Here is a 22619-nt window from a genome sequence, read left to right as displayed (position 1 = left end):
TTCCTACCTGCATGTAAGAGCAGAATTCAGGGCTAGAGTTAAAAAACAAACTATCGGGTCCAGAACTGGAATCCTCAACTGTTCCTCATATGATACGCCCTTCATCCCTGGAATCATTCCTGTAAATCTCCTCTGGATTCCAAGGCCAGCACATCCTTCCCAAAACTGCTCACAATATTCCAAACCCGATCTGACCAGAACCTTGTACAGTGTCAGCAGTACATCTCTGCTCTTGTATTCTAGCCCTCTTGAAGTGAATGTGAACGTTGCATTTGCCTTCCTAACTGCCAACTCAACTTTCATATTAAGTCACCGCATGACAAAAGCCTCCTTCCCTCCTTCCTTGATCATTCACGACCTTCCATCTCCCAGTCATCCACAGCAGCTCTGATACCCCACCACCCCCATCCCCCGGAACGACTAGGTCTAGCTCTCGCAGAGATTCCGAGCTCACTGATGAAGGAGTGCCACATGGTTAGGGTTACCTCCCTGGGGAAGCTCACTGACCAAGCTTCCATGTTTTCCAGTGTGGGGAATTATGAGAAAGCGAGGACTGCAGATGCTGGAGATCAGAGTTGTAGAGTGTGTTGCTGGAAAAGCACAGCAGGTCAGGCAGCATCCGAGGTGCAGGAGATACGATATTTCAGGCATAAGCCCTTCATTAGGAACCATCAGCCCTCCTGATGAATGGCTTATGCCCAAAACGTCGATTCCCCTGCTCCTCGGATGCTGCCTGACCTGCTGTGCTTTTCCAGCACCACACTCTCGACTCTAATGGGCTGAAGGACCTTGCCGCATTCTAGTCTCCCTCTCCCTTGTGCAGGGATCCCCACATTACTGAGGGGAGAGGATGTGGTTGAAGTCCCGTGGCTCCCCAGTTACAAATGAACCACGTGCAATGAACTGTTCACTTCAACAGAGAGTGGGCAAGCTGTGCCTGCAGTTCTCATTAACATAAAGCTGAGGCCGTAGAGAAAAGGCCCACAGAGATATCAGGAGCCAAACCTTGATGGGCAGCTTACAAACTGATCGAAATCTGCACTGTCCTGCTCTGATCTTGCAATTGAATCAAACGAGTTAATACGCGTGAATATTTAATTAATCACACCTGCCAAAACTGGCTGGATTCAGACAATCTGTGTGTGATGTGACATGACGGCAAAATCACTCTGACATGACCTAGCATCATTTCAGCTGTCATAATCGCTTTCAGTTCATCGTGTACCCAACTGATTCTAATCAGGGACACGGCGGGCAGTAAAGGAAGGGAAGTAGTTTTGTAAAGCATCAGTCTATTCTATTTCCTCATCCCTCCCCAAGTCCAATTTTATCTTTCAATCAGTAGCTGGCTTGAGGAAGACTTGCATTTATATGGTGCCTTCCAGGACTTCAGGATAATTAAAAGTACTTTACAATCAATGTTTGAAGTGCAGAAACTCTTATAATGTCGCAGCCAATTTACACAGGGAAAAATCCTATAAAGAACAAAGAACAAAGAAAATTTACAGCCCAGGAACATGCCCTTGGGCCCTTCAAGCCTGAGCCGATCCAAGTGTACTGTCCAAACCTGTCGGTCAATTCATAAGCATCTGTACCCCTCTGCTCCCCACCTACTCATGTATCTGCCCAGATGCATCTTAAATGAATCTACCGTGCCTGCCTCCACCACCTCTGCTGGCAACGTGTTCCAGACACCCACCACCCTCCGTGTGAAATACTTGCTGCGTGCATCCCCCTTAAACTTTCCACCTCTCACCTTGAAAGCTTGACTTCTCGTTACTGAATCCTTCACCCTGGGAAAAAGCTTATCTCTATCCACCCTGTCTATACCCTTCATGATTTTATAAGCCTCAAGCAGGTACCCCCTCAATCTCCTTTGTTCTAATGAAAACAAACCTAACCTACTCAACCTCTCTTCATAGCTAGCACTTTCCATACCAGGCAACATCCTCGTAAACCTTCTCTGCACCCTCTCCAAAGCATCCACATCCTTTTGCTAATATGGCGACCAGAACTGTACGCAGTATTCTAAATGTGGCTGAACCAACGTCTTGTACAATTTTAACATGAATTTTAACATTTGTGAGGTAAAAGACCATATCTCTTTCTTCAGTGAACGTTAGATGAGGACCTGGGTGCGGTGGGGGGGGGGGGGGGAGACTTCTCCTGCTTTTCTTTTGACACAGTTCCAATCCTGTGTGCCACTTGAGAGGGTATAAACAGACAGTTTAACATCACCTCCAAAAATGGACTGGTCTCTGAAGGAGTCTTAGCTCATATCAGGACTCAAATCCCTGTAAAGGATCTTAAAACCCACAATCTTTTGACTCAACAGCAGCTCCTGAAGAAATCCTTCGTTCTCCTACGGTCTAATTGAAGGAATCCTGGTAGGTGGCTTTACAAAAATACAAATTGCAAAGACCACTGAAATGTTGCAGTGGAGATGAGGCAATTTGTACCAGACTATCCCCTAATACCAATCTCCTGCCATTTCTCCACATCCTTTCACACCCCCATCGCTATCCAAATAATTGTCCAGTGCCTCTCTTGTATACCTCAATTGAACCTATTTCCACCATTTTCCAGGCAGTGCATTCCAGACCCTAAATACTCACTGTGTGAAAACAATTTTCTTTCTCATATCACTCTTGCTTCATTTGCATGCGACTTTAAATCCATGCCCTCTTGTTCCTGTTTCTTTTACAAATGGAGTACTGCAGGAACTGATCTTCACTTCTGAACTCAAATCCTCTTGCAGAGAACATTTGCTTTCCTAACTGTTTGCTGCACCTGCCTGTCTACCTTCAAGGTCACTTTGTACATCCACATTTGCCAACATATCACCATTAAAAATTACTCTTCCTTTCAAAGTGTATGACCATGAGGCCACCGGGACTAGGGGTGGATGGTTGGATAGCAAGTTCCTGTCCTAAGCTTCCCCCACTCTTGGTCGCTGTGCAATACATTCTCTGTCTGAAATTAAAATTGCCGATAAAGGCAGATTGTGAGGCGTGCTATGATGAAAATTAGCTGCATGGAAGTGGAGCTCCTGACTTACACAAATTCTTAATGAGAGCAGCAGGGAGCTTTGGAAGTCAGAAACTCAGGTGTCTAATTCTCACAATGTCTCATCCCATCCAATGCATGAGTGTTCACTCCAGGCTCCTTCAGCTCACCAAACAATCCTCTCCTCATTTAGAGGTGATGTGCTTCCCTCTACTTTTAATATCACAATTGGCTTTCCAACATCAGGCCTTGTCTGATTTAGAACTATCTCCCTCTAAGCATACAACATAGAACATAGAACAGGACAGCACAGTACAGACCCTTCAGCCCTCAATGTTATGTCAGCCATTTATCTGACTTTGCAATCCTGACAGAAACCCCAGTCCAAAAGAATATTGGACGCCAGAGTCAGCTGCTTGGCCATTTGAGATTCCTCTGATATTCAACATGATTGATCAAGCCTTAATTCTGACAATATCCTTTTAAATCGCTTAATACTGAAAACGATATTATCCTTTGCCTTGAATACACTCACTGACTGAGTATCCACATTTTCTGACATGGGAAATCAAAAGGTTCTCAACTTTTTCCGTGAGGAAACCTCATTTTATCTCTGCTCGACTCCTAAAACCACACCGTGTGATCCCACAGCCTGGGAGTCAGTGTCTCAGCATCAGCTCCTAACACAAACTCCGACTGATTGGGGAATGCCAACCATTACAATCCTCATCAAATCCTGCTCAAATAGCACCCCCTGCTGGACAACCTCCACTGTCTCACCTTTTCCACAAGATTTCAAACCCCCTTTGGAGACTTATTGCATGCTGCCTGCTCCAGTCCTCCAGCATCTCTGATTGTGGCTTCATGTACTGCTCCAGAGACTTGATCCTGCAATGCAGGCTGAGACTCTCAGTGCAATACTGAGGGGGTGCTGCACTGTTGAAGGTGCTATCTTCACAATGAGACTTCAAACCAAGGCTCCGTCTGCCCACTCCTTGAGTATTTCAAAGGAAAGGAGATTTCTCTATCCATTAAATGTGGCACGGTGACTCAGTTGTTAGCACTGCTGCCTCACAGCGCCGGGGACCTGAGATCATTTCCACCCTCGGATGACTGTCTGTGTGCAGTTTGCACATTCTCCCTATGTCTGCATGGGTTTCCTCCCACACTCTGAAGATGTGCAGGTTAGATGGATTGGCCATGGGAAATGTAGGGTTGTAGGGATCGGGTAGGGGCTGGGTGGAATGCTCTTCACAGGGTCAGTGCAGCACCATAAGAACTAGGAGCAGGAGTAGGCCATTTGGTCCATTGAGCCTGCCCTGCTATTCAATAAGATCATGGCTGATCTCTAAGTGGAGTCAGCTCCACTTACCCACCCTCTCACCGTAATCCTTAATTGCAGTTGTTGTGGGTACGTTCCCCGAGCTGGAAGTTGATTTGCAGATGTTTCGTCCCCTGTCTCAGTGACATCTTCAGTGCCGTGGAGCCTCCTGTGAGGTGCTGCTGTACTGTGCCATTTGGAATTTATTAGGTTTCATTCCCACTGCTTCCAGTTGCTGGTTCCGACAATGTTTTATTGTCAGTGAACATACCCAGAACCACCACAACCAGCACCCGAGCTACAAATCCTTACCTATCACCATCTGGATGTGCCCAAGCCTGCCAATGGTGTGACTGAGATACCTTGGGCCAATTCACTGCACCAATCCTTCTTGTTGGTGTTAGTCTGAGTTAGTAGTACCAAGTGGAGAAAGGATGCCCACATAGAGCCTTTAGCAGAAAGGAATCATGAAGTCGCAGAGGGCTACAGCACAGAAAAAGCCCCTTTAGCCCATCGAGCGAAGCTTGCTCTTGATCAACAGTGAAAGTTTATTACATATTAGTTAGAATCATAGTGATAGAGATGTACAACATGGAAACAGACCCTTCGTTCCAACTCGTCCTTGCCGACCAGATATCCTAAACTAACTAGTCCTATTTGCTAGCATTTGGCCCACATCCCTCTAAACTCTTCCTATTCATATACCCATCCTTTTGACTGTTGTAATTGTACCAGCTCCACCACTTCCTCTGGCAGCTCATTCCATACATGCACCTCTCTCAGCGTGAATAGTTTTCCTCTTAGGCCCCATTTAAATCTTTCCCTCTCACCCTAAACCTATATCCTCTAGTTTTGGACTCCCCTACCCTGGGAATCTACCCTATCCATGCTCCTCATGATTTTATAAACCTCTATAAGGTCATCCCTCAGCCTCTGATGCTCCAGAGAAAACAGCCCCAGCCTATTTAGCTTCTCCTTATAACTCAAACACTCCAACTCTGACAATATCCTTGTGAATCTTTTCTGAACCCTTGCAAATTTCACAACATCCTTCCTTTAGCAGGGAGAACAGAATTGCATGCAGTATTCCAAAAGTGGCCTAACCAATGTCCTGTACAGCCACAACATGACCTCCCAACTCCTGTACTCAATACTCTGACCAATAAAGGCAAGTGTATCAAACTTCACTATCCTATCCACCTGTGACTCTACCTTCAAGGAACTATGAACCTGCACTCCAAGGTCTCTTTGTTCAGCAACACATAGCTGAGGACATCTCAGATATGCAATTGTCTCCTTGTGAGACAGGCTCAGTTTAAACATATACATTTATTGACTTTCCTCTGGAACAACACAGCAGTTGGCTACTCTCAGGAACAGTTTTATATTTGGATGGGTGGAGCTTATTTCGTGATATCAGTTAACCCTTACAGGTACGAACTGCGTTGCAGAATAGCTACCATGTGCTGTGGCTGACTCGGAAACTTTTCCTCCTGTTAATGCTCGTTATGAGGAGGAAGGATTTGCAGGTAGCCACTCCACCCTGTGTGCCTGCATTCTGAACATGTGTGTCTTGACCATTGAGTCCTGGGGTAGGACATGAACCCAGAACTTCGGCTACTGACCACTGCACAACAAAACACAGCCTGTGTACTATGAATGGACAAAGAGTGCACACACTTCCACCCCTGAATTCAGGGGAGACTCTACATTCCAGGAGTAACAGAGAAACATAGAAAATGGGAGCAGGAGTAGGCCATTTGGCCCTTTGTACCTGCTATGCCATTCAATGCTATTTGTGCAACTCAGTGCCCTATTCCCAGTTTCTATGCATACCCTGATTTTTTGCTCCCCAGATTCTTCGATAACAAAAGGAATCATTATTATTACTGTACCAGCACTTTGATCTACAAAGCTGAAATGCTTTTACACAAACTTATGATTTTTCAAAGTTCACTTTTCGTTTATTCACTTGTGGGATATGAATGTGGCTGGCTGGGCCCAGCATTTATTGCCCGTCCCTAGCTGCCCCTTGAGAAGGAGCGGGGTGGGGAGGGGTGTGGGGGAGGGGGGAGGTGAGCTACCTTCTTGAACCATTGCAGTCCATGTGCTGTGGGTTGACTCACAATGCCCGGGGGGAGGGAATTCCAGGATTTCGACCCAGCGACGGTGAAGAAACAGTGATGTCTGAGTAGAAATGATGAACTGTTTATGCAGTTAACAAACTAATGATTGAGAAAGGGTATTGCATCAGTAGTAATGAATTAGCAGCTTCAAAGATGACTTGTTCAAATGTTTCATTCATGTCTATTGAAGAAAGCCTCCTACCTTAACTCCAATTTCTAGGCCGATCCCCACATCTCTAAACTCCCTTAGTATCCTTTAAGTTGTTAATATTAGCAACTAAAGGTATTTGCAAACCAGGGAAATATAGGAAAATAACTTTAATCATGGCCACAGGGCTCAGCTGAGACCACATAGAAAATCTTTGACATTTCCAAGATCCGTGCCAATATATGTTGCTGGGAGACAGGGCATCTTTGATCATCCTGACTTTATCCTCAAACACATACATCCCAGTCTTTTCAACTCTGTAGCCACTTGGGATGCCTGGGACACACAATTCTCCCCTCTAAGGTGCACACCTGCCTTGGAGAAACATCTAAGGAGTATGTTCATGTCTCTTAGTGCTTGTTAGTGGTCTTCACTGTTATTCATGATGTGGAGATACTGGTGTTGGACTGTTGTGGACAAAGTCAAACATCACATGATACCGGGTTATAGTCCAACAGGTTTATTTGAAATCGCAAGCTTTCAGAGATAGTGAGAGAGAATAATCAGACACAGAATTTATAGCAAAAGATCAAAGGGTCATGCAACTTATGCAAATGTATTGAACAAACACACTCTCTCACACAAACACACACAAACCTTCTCTCATATACACACACATACTCCCTCTCCCTCTCACTCATTCACTCTCTCTCACACGTATATACACACACACACACTCTATGGGGTGAATTTGCATTTGCAGATTTATATTTGCAGATACATTCTATTTTGTACAAAAAGTGCACAATCTGGAGGCAGTCAGTCCATGTGGCATTTTATAAAGTCCTACTTTGGAAACAGAACTAGTCTGACTCAAGGTTGAGTACAAACAGTATTGAAACATGTCCTCACACCCAAAATGCATTGTCTGACCTGAGGTCTCACCTTTAATCTGATAAAACCTGAAGTTACCTTGGGGCAGTGACTTGAAAGAAATTCTGGGATTTACATATTGATCAATCAAAGCTTGCAATTCCATTCAAACTGATTGAAGACTTGACAACCATCTAGGTTTGTTCAGTACATTCACATAAGTTGTATGACCCTTTAATCTTTTACTTATAAATTCTGTGTCCGATGTATTCTCTCTCACTATCTCCCTGAGGAAGGAGTGAGGCTCCGAAAGCTTAAGTTTCAAATAAACCTGTTGGACTATAAACCCATAACGATTATGTCATGTAATTTTTGACTTTGTTCATTGTTATTAGCATGTCATCCAGACAAATGGCAGCCAGCTGAGTATCCCTGGCAATTTCCATTTTTGTTTCAGATTTCTTTTCTTTAATTCAATCCCTGTACCAGAGTGTCACTGGCTAGGCCAGTATTTATTGCCCAGAGGACTGTTAGGAGTCACCCACATTGCTGTGGGTCTGGAGTCACATGTAGGCCAGACCAGGAAAGGATGGCAGTTTCCTTCCTTCAAGGGCATTAGTGAACCAGATGGGTTTTTCCAACAAAGAACAACAGATTAAGAAGATTAGGGTGGATTCAAAAAGATTCTTTAAGTATATTAAAGGAAAAAGGATAAGTGGAGATAGAAGAGGAAACAGGGTGGCACGGTGGCTCAATGGTTAGCACTGCTGCCCCACAGCACCAGGGACCTGGGTTCGATTCCAGCTTTGGGTGACTGTCTGTGTAGAGTTTGCACGTTCTCCCCAAGTCTGTGTGGGTTTCCACCAAGTGCTCTGGTTTCCTTCCACAATCCAAGGATGTGCTGGTTAGGTAAATCAGCTAAGCTAAATTGCCCATAGTGTTCAGGGATGTGTAGGTTAGGTGCAATAATTAGGGGTAAATATAGAGAAGGGGAATGGGCCATTCTTCGGAGGGTCAGTGTGGACTTGTTGGGCCAAAGGGCCCTGTTTTTATACAGTTGGGATTCTATGATTCACAGGCATCATTAGATTCTTAATTCCAGAATTCATTGAATTCAAACTCCACTATCTGCTGTGGCAGGATTTGAACCTGGTTCCCCAGAACATTACCTAGATCAACAGCCTCGCAATAATGCCACTCAGCCGTTGCCTCCCCTAGTCCCATCACCCATCGTTCTTCGTTTTATTTTAGATGAGTTTATTTCGATGGGGTGAATGGCCTCACTCCACCATGTCTGTATTTTTAGGTGCGATTTAGAAATCTTCCGACTCATGCAGAAGTTTTTCATTTCAGGTGGGATAGGCTGCAGTGGGCCGGACCGAGGGCAAGCCAGGAGGTGTTTGGATGCTGTAGAAATCTACAACCCAGATGGAGATTTCTGGAGGGCAGGGCCTCCTCTGCCAACCCCGATTCTGTCACTACGCACCAACTCCACCAACGCCGGGGTAGTGGAGGGAAAGCTGTACATCTGTGGAGCATTCCGCGGAGCAGGTATAAACAGATGCGATGGTTTATTTACTCGGCTGGCTCTGACCTGATCAAACAAAAAACAAATTGATATTGAGCCGGAGAAGGAAATCATTTGGAACAAAGACAGAAATTGCTGGAAAAGTTCAGCTGGTCTGGCAGCCTCATAGAATCCCTTCAGTGTGGACATAGGCCCTTCAGCCCAACAAGGCCACACCAACCCTCTGAAGAGTAACCCATCCAGACCCATTACCCTACGTTCCCCTGACTAATACACCCAGCCTACACGTCCCTGAACACTATGGGCAATTTAGCACGGCCAATTCACCTAACCAGCACATCTTTGGACTGTGGAAGGAAACCCACACAGACACAGGGAGAACATGCAAACTCCACACAGACAGTGACCCAAGGCTGGATTCAAACCCAGGTCCATGGCACTGTGAGGCAGCAGTGCTAACCACTGAGCCACCGTGCCACCCAGATGCTTTTTCCAGCAACTTCTGTTTTTGTTCCTGATTTACAACATTCACAGTTCTTTCGGTTTTTATTTATTTTTTTAATTCATAGTTGCACAAAATGCAATACAACAATAACAATGCACAAGAGAAATGGGGGCACACAGAACCACAGGGTGCCTGAAATTTCACAAAACAAACAGCATTACATAAAACAAATGCGAAATTTTCACACATTGTCCGCTTAAAGGTACCACCATGACAGAAACCCAGCAAAGGGCCGAGTTCAGCCCTGAAGGGCAGAGTTTACACCAGGTCGATGCCCACAATATACAATTACAAACGCTTTACCCATCACCTGCTCCCAGTCACAAAGGAAAGCAGTCTACAAAACACAATATAGCCAAAAGCAACATTCACCAATAAAAACCACTGATTACATTTCTTTCAGTTTATAACAAGGAAAACGTTTGGACTGGCCATCAGACATTTGGTCAAAGGTATTGGGTTTAAACAGCATCGTAAAGGCAGATGGGCTATCCAATGAGAAACAAAGGCAGATAACCACTGGAGAATTTCAGCAGGTCTGGCAGCATCTGTGGAGAGAGGGACAGAGTTAACCTTTCAAGTCTGGTATGACTTTTGTTCAGAACAGAAAGGTATTGAAAAATCGGCACTTTTTTTTTTAAAAGCTGCATTTTCTAATCAAAGCTGTTTTTACACACCTTTGGAGTAGGTCAGATTTGAACCTGGCTCAGAGGTAAGGACACTACCATTGTGCTGTACAGGTAGTGGGTTATATGACAAAATACAAGGCAGAGGGCCACTGTTGGCAGAGAAAACTGCCTAATTCTTGACAGAGGAGGAGTGATGGGGGGGAGATGGTGCAATCGTGCAAAAGGCAAAGAGATTGTTAATAGTGGGGAAAGTAAGATACAGATGAATCATTGAATCTCCACAGTGTGGATGCAGGCCATTTAGCCCAAAAAGTCTATACTGACTTTGGAAAGAGCATCCCACCCAGACTCACACTGCTCCCCTTTCCCCCTGCATTTCCTACAGCTAATCCATCTAACCCAGTATGCTCACATTTGGATTGTGTCAGGGCAGAATGTATAAGCTCCCCAGACAGTTGCCCGAGACTGGGATTGAACCTGGGTCCCTGATGCTGGGAGGCAGCAGGGCTAACCGCTGAGCTACTCCAATGTCCAAAGGGTACAAATTAAAAGTGTAAAAGGGAGAAAATTATTTCTTCCTACTACGTGCAAATAAACAGGATACAAAAACATCATGGGGGAGAGGGTGGGGAGAGAATATAAGAAAAATGTAGGTCAGACACAAACTGCTCAGTGTTGAAATAATATTGAGATCTCAAAACTGCAAAATGTTGAAGTAGCTGACCCAGGAGAGAATTGTTAGCGCAGGAACATAAGGATTTATGGGCCACGTGGTAATGGTGTCTCAGTGGTCAGTGCTGCTATCTCACAGCATCAGGGACCCAGGTTCGATTCCAGCCTCGGGCAACTGCCTGTGCGGGTTTCTTCTGGATGCTCTGGTGTCCTCCAATGGTCCAAAGATGCGCAGGTTAGGTCGCTTTATGGTCACACGTACTCAAACAGGAGCAGTGGAAAGCTTACAAGTCACCACTTACAGGCACAAGGTACAAATTCTGTAAAGAAAAATTAGAAATAAAAAGCCCACCATTGCAGGTTATAGGAACGAGTTAGAAAATGGAGAAATAAAAAAGTTCAGAACAGCAGCCCTTCCAATCCAGCCTCTAGTCCTCACCTTGAGGTTAGAAGATCGCTCTGGAATCACTTTGAGGCCGGGAGACCGCTCTGGAATCACCTTAGAACATAGAACATAAAAAGGTACAACAAATAACAGGCCCTTTGGCCCGAGCATTAATCCTAATGTAAAGTAAAATAACTTAACCTACGCACCCCTCAACTCACTGCTGTCCATGTGCAAATCCAGCAGTCGCTTAAATGTCCCTAATGACTGCTTCCACCACCACCGCTGGCAACACATTCCATGCATTCACAACTCTCTGTGTAAAGAACCTTCTTCTGATGTCTCCTCTATACCTTCCTTCTAATATCTTAAAACCATGACCCTTTGTGCCAGTCAATCCTGCCCTGGGGAGAACTCTCTGGCTATTGACTCTATCTATTCCTCTCATTATCTTGTATGTCTCGATTAGGTCGCCTCTCTTCCTCCTTCTGTCCAGAGAGAAAGGTCCGAGCTTAGTCAACCTCTCTTCATAAGACAAGTCCTCCAGTCCAGGCAGCATCCTGGTAAACCTTCTTTGCACCCTCTCCAAAGCCTCTGTATCTTTCCTATAGTAGGGTGACCAGAACTGGACACAATATTCCAAGTGTGGTCTCACCAGGGACTTGTAGAGCTGCAGCAAAACCTCGTGGCTCTTAAACCTTGAAGCCAGAATGGAAAGATGCTTCACCAAATCCAAGTCTGCACCAAGGTCAGGAGTTCAGGATGTCACCGAGAGGAAAAAGACACAAGAAACAAATGGACGGAGCAGACAAGTGTCACCATCTTGGAAGTTGTAGCTAGGTTACAGGGATAGAGTGGGGTGAGGTGGGATGCTCTTCGGAGGGTCAGTGTGAACTCGAGGGGCCAGATTCTTTGAAATGTTCAGTCAAAGATATTGGTTTTAAACAGTTTCTTAAAGGCAGGGAGAGAGAGAGAGAGAGAGAGAGAGGAGGACTTTAGAGCTGAGGTCAGTGTTCCCTCTGTGCCTCCATTTTGATAACTGAGCCATCAGTGAGAGGTGAGAGCATGGGAATACAGTGTCATAACTTGGCCGCACCCACATGGCTACCATTGTTACCTCACCAGCTCGCAATCCCACTTGGGGTCCCAACTCCACCCCCTTCTCTGGGAAACCCTGGCTTAAGCTGAAGGGATGCCAAACAATAATGGGGAAGGTATAAAATTCCAAAGAGTCAGATTGGAATCGAAACACTAACTCCATTTCTCCCTCTCCAGTGATGCTGCTAGACCTGCTGAGTTTCTCCAGCATGTTCTGCTTTCATTTCAGATTTCCAACATCCACAGTGCTCAGGTTGTAAGTTAGCTCACTGAGCTCACTGAGCTGTTGTCAGACATTTTGTCACCACGCATAGGGAATATCATCAGTGAGCTTTCGGTGAAGCATTGATGTTCTGTCCCATTTTCTATTTATGAGTCTTGGTCTGTTAAGGTGGGTGATATCACCTCACAAACTTACAGCCTGAACTTCATCCTGAGTTACAAATCTTCTCAAAACTCGCATCCGCAGTGTTGCACTTTTACAATTGGTTAAAATTGGGAAAGGAGAGGTCGGAATTTTGGGTGGTCATGGGGCGCAGGAATTCTGGGTAGTCGGGGAGTTGGAGTGGTTTACAGAAGTAGGGAAGTGAGTGAGACCATGGAGGGCATTGAACACACTGGGTCAAAAATGTTAAAATCCTGGTGGATCAGGGTAGGGAGAATTGGTCAACAGCATGGAGTCCAGTTACAAGTGGAGTTCCGCAGGGATCAGTTCTGGGTCCTCTGCTGTTTGTAATTTTTATTAATGACTTAGAGGAGGGAGTCGAAGGGTGGGTCAGTAAATTTGCAGATGATACAAAGATAGGTGGAGTTGTGGACAGTGAGGAGGGCTGTTGTCGGCTGCAGAGGGACTTAGATATGATGCAGAGCTGGGCTGAGGAGTGGCAGATGGAGTTCAACCCTGCCAAGTGTGAGGTTGTCCATTTTGGAAGAACAAATAAGAATGCGGAATACAGGGTTAATGGTAGGGTTCTTGTTCAGGTGGAGGAACAGAGGGATCTTGGGGTCTATGTACATAGATCTTTGAAGGTTGCCACTCAGGTGGATAGAGTTTGTAAGAAGGCCTATAGAGTATTATCGTTCATTAGCAGAGGGATTGAATTCAAGAGTCGTGAGGTGATGTTGCAGCTGTACAGGACTTTGGTTAGGCCACATTTGGAGTACTGTGTGCAGTTCTGGTCGCCTCACTTTAGGAAAGATGTGGAAGCTTTGGAGAGGGTGCAGAGAAGATTTACCAGGATGTTGCCTGGAATGGAGAGTAGGTCGTACGAGGATAGGTTGAGAGTTCTCGGCCTTTTCTCATTGGAACGGCGAAGGATGAGGGGTGACTTGATAGAGGTTTATAAGATGATCAGAGGAATAGATAGAGTAGACAGTCAGAAACTTTTTCCCCGGGTACAACAGAGTGTTACAAGGGGACATAAATTTAAGGTGAAGGGTGGAAGGTATAGGGGAGATGTCAGGGGTGGGTTCTTTACCCAGAGAGTGGTGGGGGCATGGAATGCGCTGCCCGAGGGAGTGGTAGAGTCAGATTCATTGGCGACCTTTAAGTGGCATTTGGATAGGTACATGGATGGGTGCTTAATCTAGGATAGAAGTTCGGCACAACATCGTGGGCCGAAGGGCCTGTTCTGTGCTGTATTGTTCTATGTTCTATGTTCTATGACTCTGTGTGAGTTAGGATTAAGGCGGTAGGGTTATAGGCTCAGAGTGAAGGATGGAAAGCAGGCTGGTTGGAGAGGGTGGGACTGGTCAAGTCTGAAGGTGAAGGAAAAAAATGGATAAATGTGGATGTTATTAATGCACACAGTGAGGGCCTTGAGTTATGTAATTGTGCAAATAGACGTTGGGCAATGTAGCTCCTTCACTGCTTTAAAGAGACTCAGAATAGAGTCATGGAGTTCTACACTATGGAAGCAGGCCCTTCGGCCCAACTTACTCATGCTGCAACTTGTAGGAATAATTACAACTGCCATAGCCAAAGGAATATCTGAAAGCAAGTCCCTAACTTTGTAATACAGGACCTGTTGAAGGCGTGTGAGCATTTGTATTGAGCTGACAGCATCTGTGGAGAGAGAGCCACAAGGCTAGATTTCGCATCAGGCATGATTGTTTTGTTCTGAAGTTTTAAGGTGAAAGGAGAAAGATTTAAAAGGGACATGGGGACAACTTTTTTTACGCAGAGAGTGGTTCATGTGCGGAATGAACTTCCAGAGGTGGATGGGGGTGCGATTACAACATTTAAAAGATATTTGGATAAGTTCATGAAGAGGAAAAGTTCTGAGGGATAATTGCCAAACGCAGGCAGGTGGGTCTAGTTTATCTTGGGATCATGATTGGCATGGATCGAAGGGTGTGTTTCCATGCTCTATGATTTTATAACACTGACTCTGTCTTTCTCTCTCCATAGATACTGCTAAACCTGTTGAATTTCTCCAACATCCTCAGCCCGATTTCTGGAACCCACAGTAGTTTGCTTTTATTCACTGCCTTTCATTGTCTTCCTTTATTTAGATCGGCATGAAGTCATTGTTAAAGACATCTTGGAATTGGATCCTTGGGAGAATCAGTGGAATATAGTGGCCCACAATGTCCTCATGCACGACAGCTACGATGTCTGTCTGGTCGCAAGGCTCAACCCAAGGGACCTCATTCCTCCGCCTCCAGACTTGGTGGACCAATGAGAAAAGAGTGGCATGGGCTATTTGGGAGGGGGGTGGGGGAGTGTGGGGTGTGGGGAGTCTTGAAGCTTGGCTATGGTTCAGTAGGCAACAATTTCACCCTGGCATCTAAAGATTATGGGCGTAAGTCCATACTCCAGTTCTGGACACAGACTTGGCATTGAGACTATCCATGTGTGGTACTGAGGGAGTGCTGCGCTGTTGGAGGTGCCATCTTTCAGATGTTAAACCTGGCTTGTCCTCTGAGGTGGATGTAAAACACCCACTGGCTCTTCCTGAAGAAGAGCTGAGGCGCATTCCCTGATGTTTTAGCCAACATGTATCCCTCAACCAACATCATTAAATACAGCTTTTATGGAGCTTATCTCATTGTTGTTGGAGTTTGTACAAATTGCACTCCTACATTTGAAAAAATATCTCGTGAGGTTTTTATGGGATAAAATGAAGGATGCTATATAAATGCAAATCTTTCTTTCCTCTCTCTCTCAGAAATAAGAGTGAGAAGATAAATCTGCTGATCTCTACTCTGGACCATTGATTTTCTCTTTGGCTCAAACCCTCATTGTTTTGGTGCTAGATGCATTGACTGAAGCATTATCAAGTTATACATACCTGGTCCAATTTGCCAATCCTTGAACACAGTAGCATGAGTGATGTTTGTTTTGCAATTGTCATTGATCACCCCTCTTAGTCACTCTCTCCAATTACTGACCACACCAAGCCATGATCTGAAGGAGCTGGTGTTGGACTAGGGTGGACAAAGTTAAAAATCACACAACACCAGGTTATAGTCCAACAGGTTTATTTGGAAGCACTAGCTTTCAGAGCACCGTTCCATTATCAGGTGGTTATGGAGTGTAAGATTCTAAGACACAGAATTTATAGTAAAAGTCTACAGTGTCATACAGTGATATATTGAACAAATCTGGATTGTTAAGTCTTAAACCTTAAACAGGCGATCGTTCACAGCAAACTGCCCAGCCTTCAGGACAACATCAACCACAACACTGTACAACCTTATCACGGCAACCCCTGCCATTACCTGTGGGGACACCACCCATCCTGTACGCGGCAGGTACTCATGTAACTCAGCCAATGTTGTCTTAGCTCATACGCTGCAGGCATGGATGGCATGGTACACTGGCGAGACCGAGCAGAGGCTACAACAACGAATGAATGGACACTGCACAACAATCCCCAAACAGGGGTATTCCCTCCCAGTCGGGGAAAAATTCAACAGTTAGGGACATTTGGCCTCAGATCTTTGGATGACCATCCTCCAAGGCGGACTTCAGGATAGGCAACAATGCAAAGTGGCTGAGCAGAGGCTGATAGCCAAGTTCAGTACCCATGGGGGTGGCCTCAACTGGGATCTTGGGTTCATGAAACAATGCACTCTCTCTCACACACACAGACACACACACATACACACAAGTACACATACACACACACTCTTAAATATACACACATGCACACAGTCCCTCGCTCATACACACGTTCTCTCATATACACAAACACATACAGCCCCCCACACTCACACCCACGCACACACTCCATCGCACCCACACACACATTTTACCAAGCTTTCACACATGCAAACACACTCTCTCATGTGTACTCACAGTCATACACACACACTCACTCTCTCTCTCTCACACACACATGCATGCTCACACACATATAAGTCTATGGGGTGATTTTGTATTTGCAGAATTATATTTGCAGATGCATTTTATTTTGCACAAATAAAAAAATGCACAATGTGCAGGCAGTCAATCCATGTAATATTTTGTAAATTCCACTTTGGAAATAGAACCAGTCTGACTCAAGACTAGGATACAGACAGACTCTGACCTCATACCTTTAATGCATTATCTGAGCTGAGATGTCACCTTGTATTATAAAACCTTAAGTTATCTCAAGAAGGTGACTTAAAAGAAATTTTGGGATTTATGTATTAATGAACCAAAGCCTGCAACCCATTCTAAAAGATGAAAAACTTGACAATCCAGGTTTGTTCAGTGTATCACTATATGATGCTGTAATCTTTGCTATAAATTCTGTGTTGTATGATCCTGCTCCACAGCTACCTGATGAAGGAGCAGTGCTCCAAAAGCTAGTGCTTCCAAATACACCTGTTGGACTATAACCTGGCGTTGTATGATTTTTAACCAAGTTATTGAAATCTGACCTACGCCATCTGACCTGAACCTACTCGTCCCCTATCCTGAATTCTCTGCAGCTGGGCTGCAGTAAATCAGCCAAGATTCTCTTTGGTCATCATCGTCCTGGGAACTCAAGGATCAGAAGATGGCCATTTGGCCCCTCAGGCCAGCTGCACCGTTCTATTCAAGACTGTAGCTGATTTTCTAAATCAACTCCACTTTGAGAGGAAGTACAGCATGGAGGTGGGCTGTAAATACGACATCTTCTCCTTCACCTCCCTCCTCCATAAATGGCCGAATGTTTGGCTGATGCGAGTGGTGTGTTAGTTCTATTGTGAAGATGCACAGGGGAAGGACATTGCTGGTTATGGACTTACATCACTTAGTGCAGTTTCTGCTGGAACACTTGAAGATTTTTGTGACAGAGGTACACTGTGGGGCCTGGGCTACAGGATTTCGCTGACAAATGACATCCTGAGTCAATATTTTCTCAGTTTCCTTCAAAATTTCCTTTTAAGTTACAATGCCCTAATGAGATGTGGCATTTTGTTTCCACCTTGTCTTTATTTTATTATTTAGTTTTATCAAAAGAGTACTTAGAGCACTTGTAGAGAGAAACTGTTCTGTGGCTGGTAGGTACAACAGGGGCTGGGATATATCAATGAAATGACCTTTTCATCATGGGATTTGGGATTACAGTGCCCTTTCGAGGGCTTACAGTGTAACCACTTTGGTTCAATTTGGTTTAATTTAGGTTACACAGAACAGTGCAGCACAGGAACAGGCTGATGTTGTGCTGAATGTGAAGCCAAATTAAACTCATCCCTTCTGCCTGCCCTTGCTCCATATCCCACCATTCCTTCCATATTCATGTGTTTATCTAAAAGCCCCTTAAACGGCCCTATCGTATCTTCCTCCATCACCACCCCTGGCAGTGCGTTCCAGACTCCTGCCACTCTCTGTGTAAAAAACTTGCCCCTCACATCTCCTTTGAACTTTTCCCCTCTCGCCTTAAATGCATGACCTCTAGTTTTAGACATTTCAACTCTGGGGAAAGAGATTCTGACCATCAACCTTATATATGCATCTCATCATTTTACAGACTTCTATCAAGTCTCCCCTCAGCCTCCACAGCTCCAGAGAAAACAACCTGAGTTTTTCTAGTCTCTCCTCATACTCTCTAATCCAGGCAGCATCCTGGGAAACCTCTTCTGCACCTTGTTCAAAGACAGACTACTGGGAGAGTTGGAGGATGCAGACATATGTGATGCTGTATTTTTAAATAAACCATAGGGATGCTCTGTCATTACAGAGAGAGAGAAAAGATGACTTAACCTGAGGGTCACCATGCCTCATGGCAAGGGTTGAGAAGGAGAGTCCTTCATGATAACCTCAGCCAATGTGGGGAATTGAACCATGTTGTTGGCATCCCTTATGTTGCAAACTGGCCAACTGAGCTAACCTGTCAATTGAGCTAAGTGGCCAACTGCGCTAACCAACCAACTGAGCTCACCTGTCAATTGAGCTAAGTGGCCAACTGCGCTAACCAACCAACTGAGCTAACCTGTCAATTGAGCTAAGTGGCCAACTGCGCTAACCGACCAACTCAGCTAACCGGCAAACTGAGCTAACTGACCAACTGAGCTAACCGGCCAACTGCGCTAACTGACCAACTGAGCTAACCAGCCAACTCAGCTAACCGGCAAACTGAGCTAACCAACCAACTGAGCTAACCGACCAACTGTGCTAACTGACCAAATGAGCTAACCGGCCAACTCAGCTAACCGGCAAATTGAGCTAACCAACCAACTGTGCTAACTGACTAACTGAGCTAACCGGCCAACTCAGCTAACCAACCAACTGAGCTAACCAACCAACTGTGCTAACTGACTAATGAGCTAACCGGCCAACTGAGCTAACTGACACCTTACTTTTTAAATAAAGGAAGATGGAGAAAAGAATTTGTATTAACTGTGATGCTTCAAAGTTTGACCTGGGATTCGTTTATGAACCAAGAGGTCATGGCCCTTACAATGAGACCCCAGCATGACCTCTAAAGGAATAAAGAAAGAGCTTGCATTTATATGACATCTTAGGACATCCAAAAACACTTCAAATGAATAGTTTTAAAGTGGGATCGCTGATGCAGGTGAAAACAGGGTAACCAATGAACACACAGCAACAGGGAATGTTAAACTGGAGACCCAGAGGAGCACGGTTCGAATCCCACCGTGGTGGAATTTGAATTCAATGAAAATCTGGAATTAAGAGTCTAATTATGACAATGAATTCATTGTCGATTGTCAGAAAACTCCATCTGGTTCACTAATGTCCTTTAGGGAAGGAAACTGCCATCCTTACCTGGTCTGGCCTACATGTGACTCCAGACCCACAGCAATGGGGTTGACTCTTAACTGCCCTCTGGGAAATTAGGGGTGGGCAATAAATGCTGGCCTAGCCAGTGACACGCACTTCCTGTGAATGAATTTCCAAAACTAAAAAAATGACACCAGTGTTCAGAGGATGCGTTTCATTGAATGTTGAGTCAGGGTGACACATACATCTGGGTCAGTAGGGCCACTCCCCTAACCTTCTTCAACACAGTGGCCACATGCCTTTTAACATCCACTGGAGAGCCCAGCTATGCCTTTGGGTTAATGTCTCATCTGAAGTCCCAATATAGATCGTAGGCTCACGTTTCAAAGTGGAATGTGAAACCACAATCTTCAGGTGAGATGAGGTTGCAATGCGCTGACTCACACCTGTTACTGGAATGAGCCAGCACCTTCAGGGGAGTAGAGGAGAGCGAGTTTACAGTGTTTGGTTTAAGTCTGAGCTGAGACACTTTATGGGTTGGGAAGGGTTACCATCACCTGTTAAAGTTTTAATTGATTGTTATTCCACAGCTAAACATCCCAACACATATTGTCTCGGCCTACGGTCCAACATCCCTCAATAAAACCATTAATTGCTTGATTCCTTTTTTTAAATTAGACATTTGGTTGCAGAGCATTTGTAAATTGTTGAAGAAAGACAAATTTTGTTGAAGCTTTCTGTCTTGCACTCATTGGGATAATTCCAATGATACACAAATGTGAAGTGAAAATAGCCCCTTTATACTCTGTGGTGATCTCTGATTGATAGAACCATTGTTGTAAAGATGTACTGCATGGAAACAGACCTTTCAGTCATTCTCATCCATACTGACCAGGATTCCTTGACTGAACTAGTCCCATTTGCCTGTGTTTGGCCCACATCCCTCCAAATCTGTGTACCTATCCGAATGTCTTTTAAATGTTATCATTGTACTTCCTTCCACCACTTCCTTCAACAGCTTGTTCCATACTGACACTATCTAAATGAGTTTTAACAACACTCAGTTACAGTCACCACGATTTTCAACTCCCAGATTTACATATTTTTAAACCAACCTGGTTAAACATACAGCTAGAGCAGGAGGGACTTCAACCCAGACCTCCTGGTCCAAAGGCAGGGAAACTGCCACTGCACCACATGAAGCCTCACTCAGTTCCAGATTTATTTACCTGAATTTAACTGAGATGGGTGGGATTTGAGCCCACCATGTTGCTAGAGGATTAACCTAGGCCACTGGATGAGCAGCTCAGTGTACTGTCACTGATTCCTATCTGGAAGCACATTCCAATGTGCACCTTCCACTTGCTTCATGAGTGAGGACAAAGGCTTTGGAAAAGGAGGAAGGTGTGAAGTTCAGGAGAAACAAGCGACAACTGAAGTCAAAATAATTTAGCAACTTGGAGCAATTTTTAACGATTTAGTGTGCAGCATGGCAGTCCCTGATAGGAGTGAGGGGTGATGGAGGAATCAGAGCAGAAGGGATGAGGGACATGGAGAGAGTGGGCCCAGCCCTTCCTGAGCATGTGCGAGTGCTCCGGCAATAGAAGCAGCTCCACTTGGCAATTGGTGGCACCAAGAAAGGTGATTGTTGGAACAGGAGTTGGGAGGTCATGTTGCAGCTGTACAGGACTTTGGTTTGAATATTGTGTGCAAATCTGATCTCCCTCCTCACGAAAGGATGTTGTGAAACTTGAAAGGGCTCAGAAGCAATTTACAAGGATGTTGCCAGGGATGGAGTATTTGAGCTATAAGGAAGAAGCTGACTAGGTGGGGGCTGTTTCCCCTGGAGTGTCAGAGACTGAGGGATGACCTTATCGAGGTTTATAAAATCATGAGGGGCATGGATAAGGGAAATAAACGAGGTCTTTTCCCTGGGGTGGGGGAGTCCAGAACTAGAGGGCATAGGTTCAGGGAGAGGGGGGAGATTTAAAAGGAACCTAAGGGGCAACAAGCAAAGGGTGGTGTGTGTGTATGGAATGAGGTGCCAGAGGAATTGGTGGAGGCTGGTACAATTACAACATTGAAAAGGCATCTGGATGGGTATATGAGGAGGAAGGGTTTAGAGGGATATGGGCCAAATGCTGACAAACAGGATGAGATTAGGTTAGGATATTGGGACGAGTTGAACCAAAGGGTGTGTTTCTGTGTTATACCCCTCTATGTTTCCGTGTTATAGCCCTCTATGTTTCTGTATTATTCCCCTCTATGTTTCTGTGTTATACCCCTCTATGTTTCCGTGTTATACAACACTATGTTTCCTTGTTATAATCCTCTATGTTTCTGTGTTATACCCCTCTATGTTTCTGTGTTATGCCCCTCTATGTTCCCGTGTTATACACCTCTATGTTCCAGTATTATACCCCTCTATATTTCCGTATAATACCTCTCTATGTTTCTGTGTTATACCCCTCTTTGTTTCTGTGTTGTACGCCTCTATGTTTCTGTGTTATACCCCTCTTTGCTTCCTTGTTATAACCGTCTATGTTTCTGTGTTATACCCCTCTATGTTTCTGTGTTATACCCCTCTATGTTCCCGTGTTATACCCCTCTATGTTTCCGTGTTATATCCCTCTATGTTTCCATGTTATACCCCTCTCTGTTTCCCTGTTGTACACCTCTATGTTTCTGTGTTATACCCCTCTATGTTCCCGTGTTATACCCCTCTATATTTCCGTATTATTCCTGTCTTTGTTTCTGTGTTATACCCCTCTATATTTCTATTATACCCCTCGATGTTTCTTTGTTATACACCTCTATATTTCCGTGTTATACCCCTCTATGTTTCCGTGTTATACCCCTCTATGTTTCTGTGTTATACCCCTCTATGTTTCTGTGTTACACCTGTCTAAGTTTCCGTGTCATACCCCTCAATGTTTCCATGTTATAACCCCCTATGTTTCTGTGTAATACCCCTCTATATTTCCGTGTTACAATCCTCTATATTTCCGTGTTTCTGTGTTATGCCTGTCTATGTTTCCTTGTCATACCCCACTATGTTTCCGTGTTGTACCCCTCTATGTTTCCGTGTTATACCCTTCTATGTTTCTGTGTTATACCCCTCTATGTTTCCGTGTTATACCCCTCTATGTTTCCGTGTTATACCGCT

The 22619-nt window shown here is 44.7% G+C and overlaps 1 protein-coding gene across 1 annotated transcript in view; it reads left to right on the top strand.

Annotated features, from left to right (window-relative positions):
* kbtbd12 (kelch repeat and BTB (POZ) domain containing 12) overlaps window positions 1-14995 on the top strand; it is a 57189-nt gene extending 42194 nt beyond the window's left edge. Inside the window, exons 5-6 of the mRNA XM_072581798.1 lie at window positions 8828-9025; window positions 14806-14995. Coding sequence (XP_072437899.1) covers window positions 8828-9025; window positions 14806-14975 — 368 coding nt within the window. The 3' untranslated portion in view covers window positions 14976-14995. The remainder of the gene's footprint in view (window positions 1-8827; window positions 9026-14805) is intronic.
* Window positions 14996-22619: the final 7624 nt, after the last annotated feature.

The sequence above is a fragment of the Chiloscyllium punctatum genome, chromosome 12 (assembly GCF_047496795.1).
Source record: "Chiloscyllium punctatum isolate Juve2018m chromosome 12, sChiPun1.3, whole genome shotgun sequence".
Taxonomy (NCBI): domain Eukaryota; kingdom Metazoa; phylum Chordata; class Chondrichthyes; order Orectolobiformes; family Hemiscylliidae; genus Chiloscyllium; species Chiloscyllium punctatum.
Note: the sequence above shows the minus strand (reverse complement) of the source record. Positions and strands in the feature narration are given on the sequence as shown.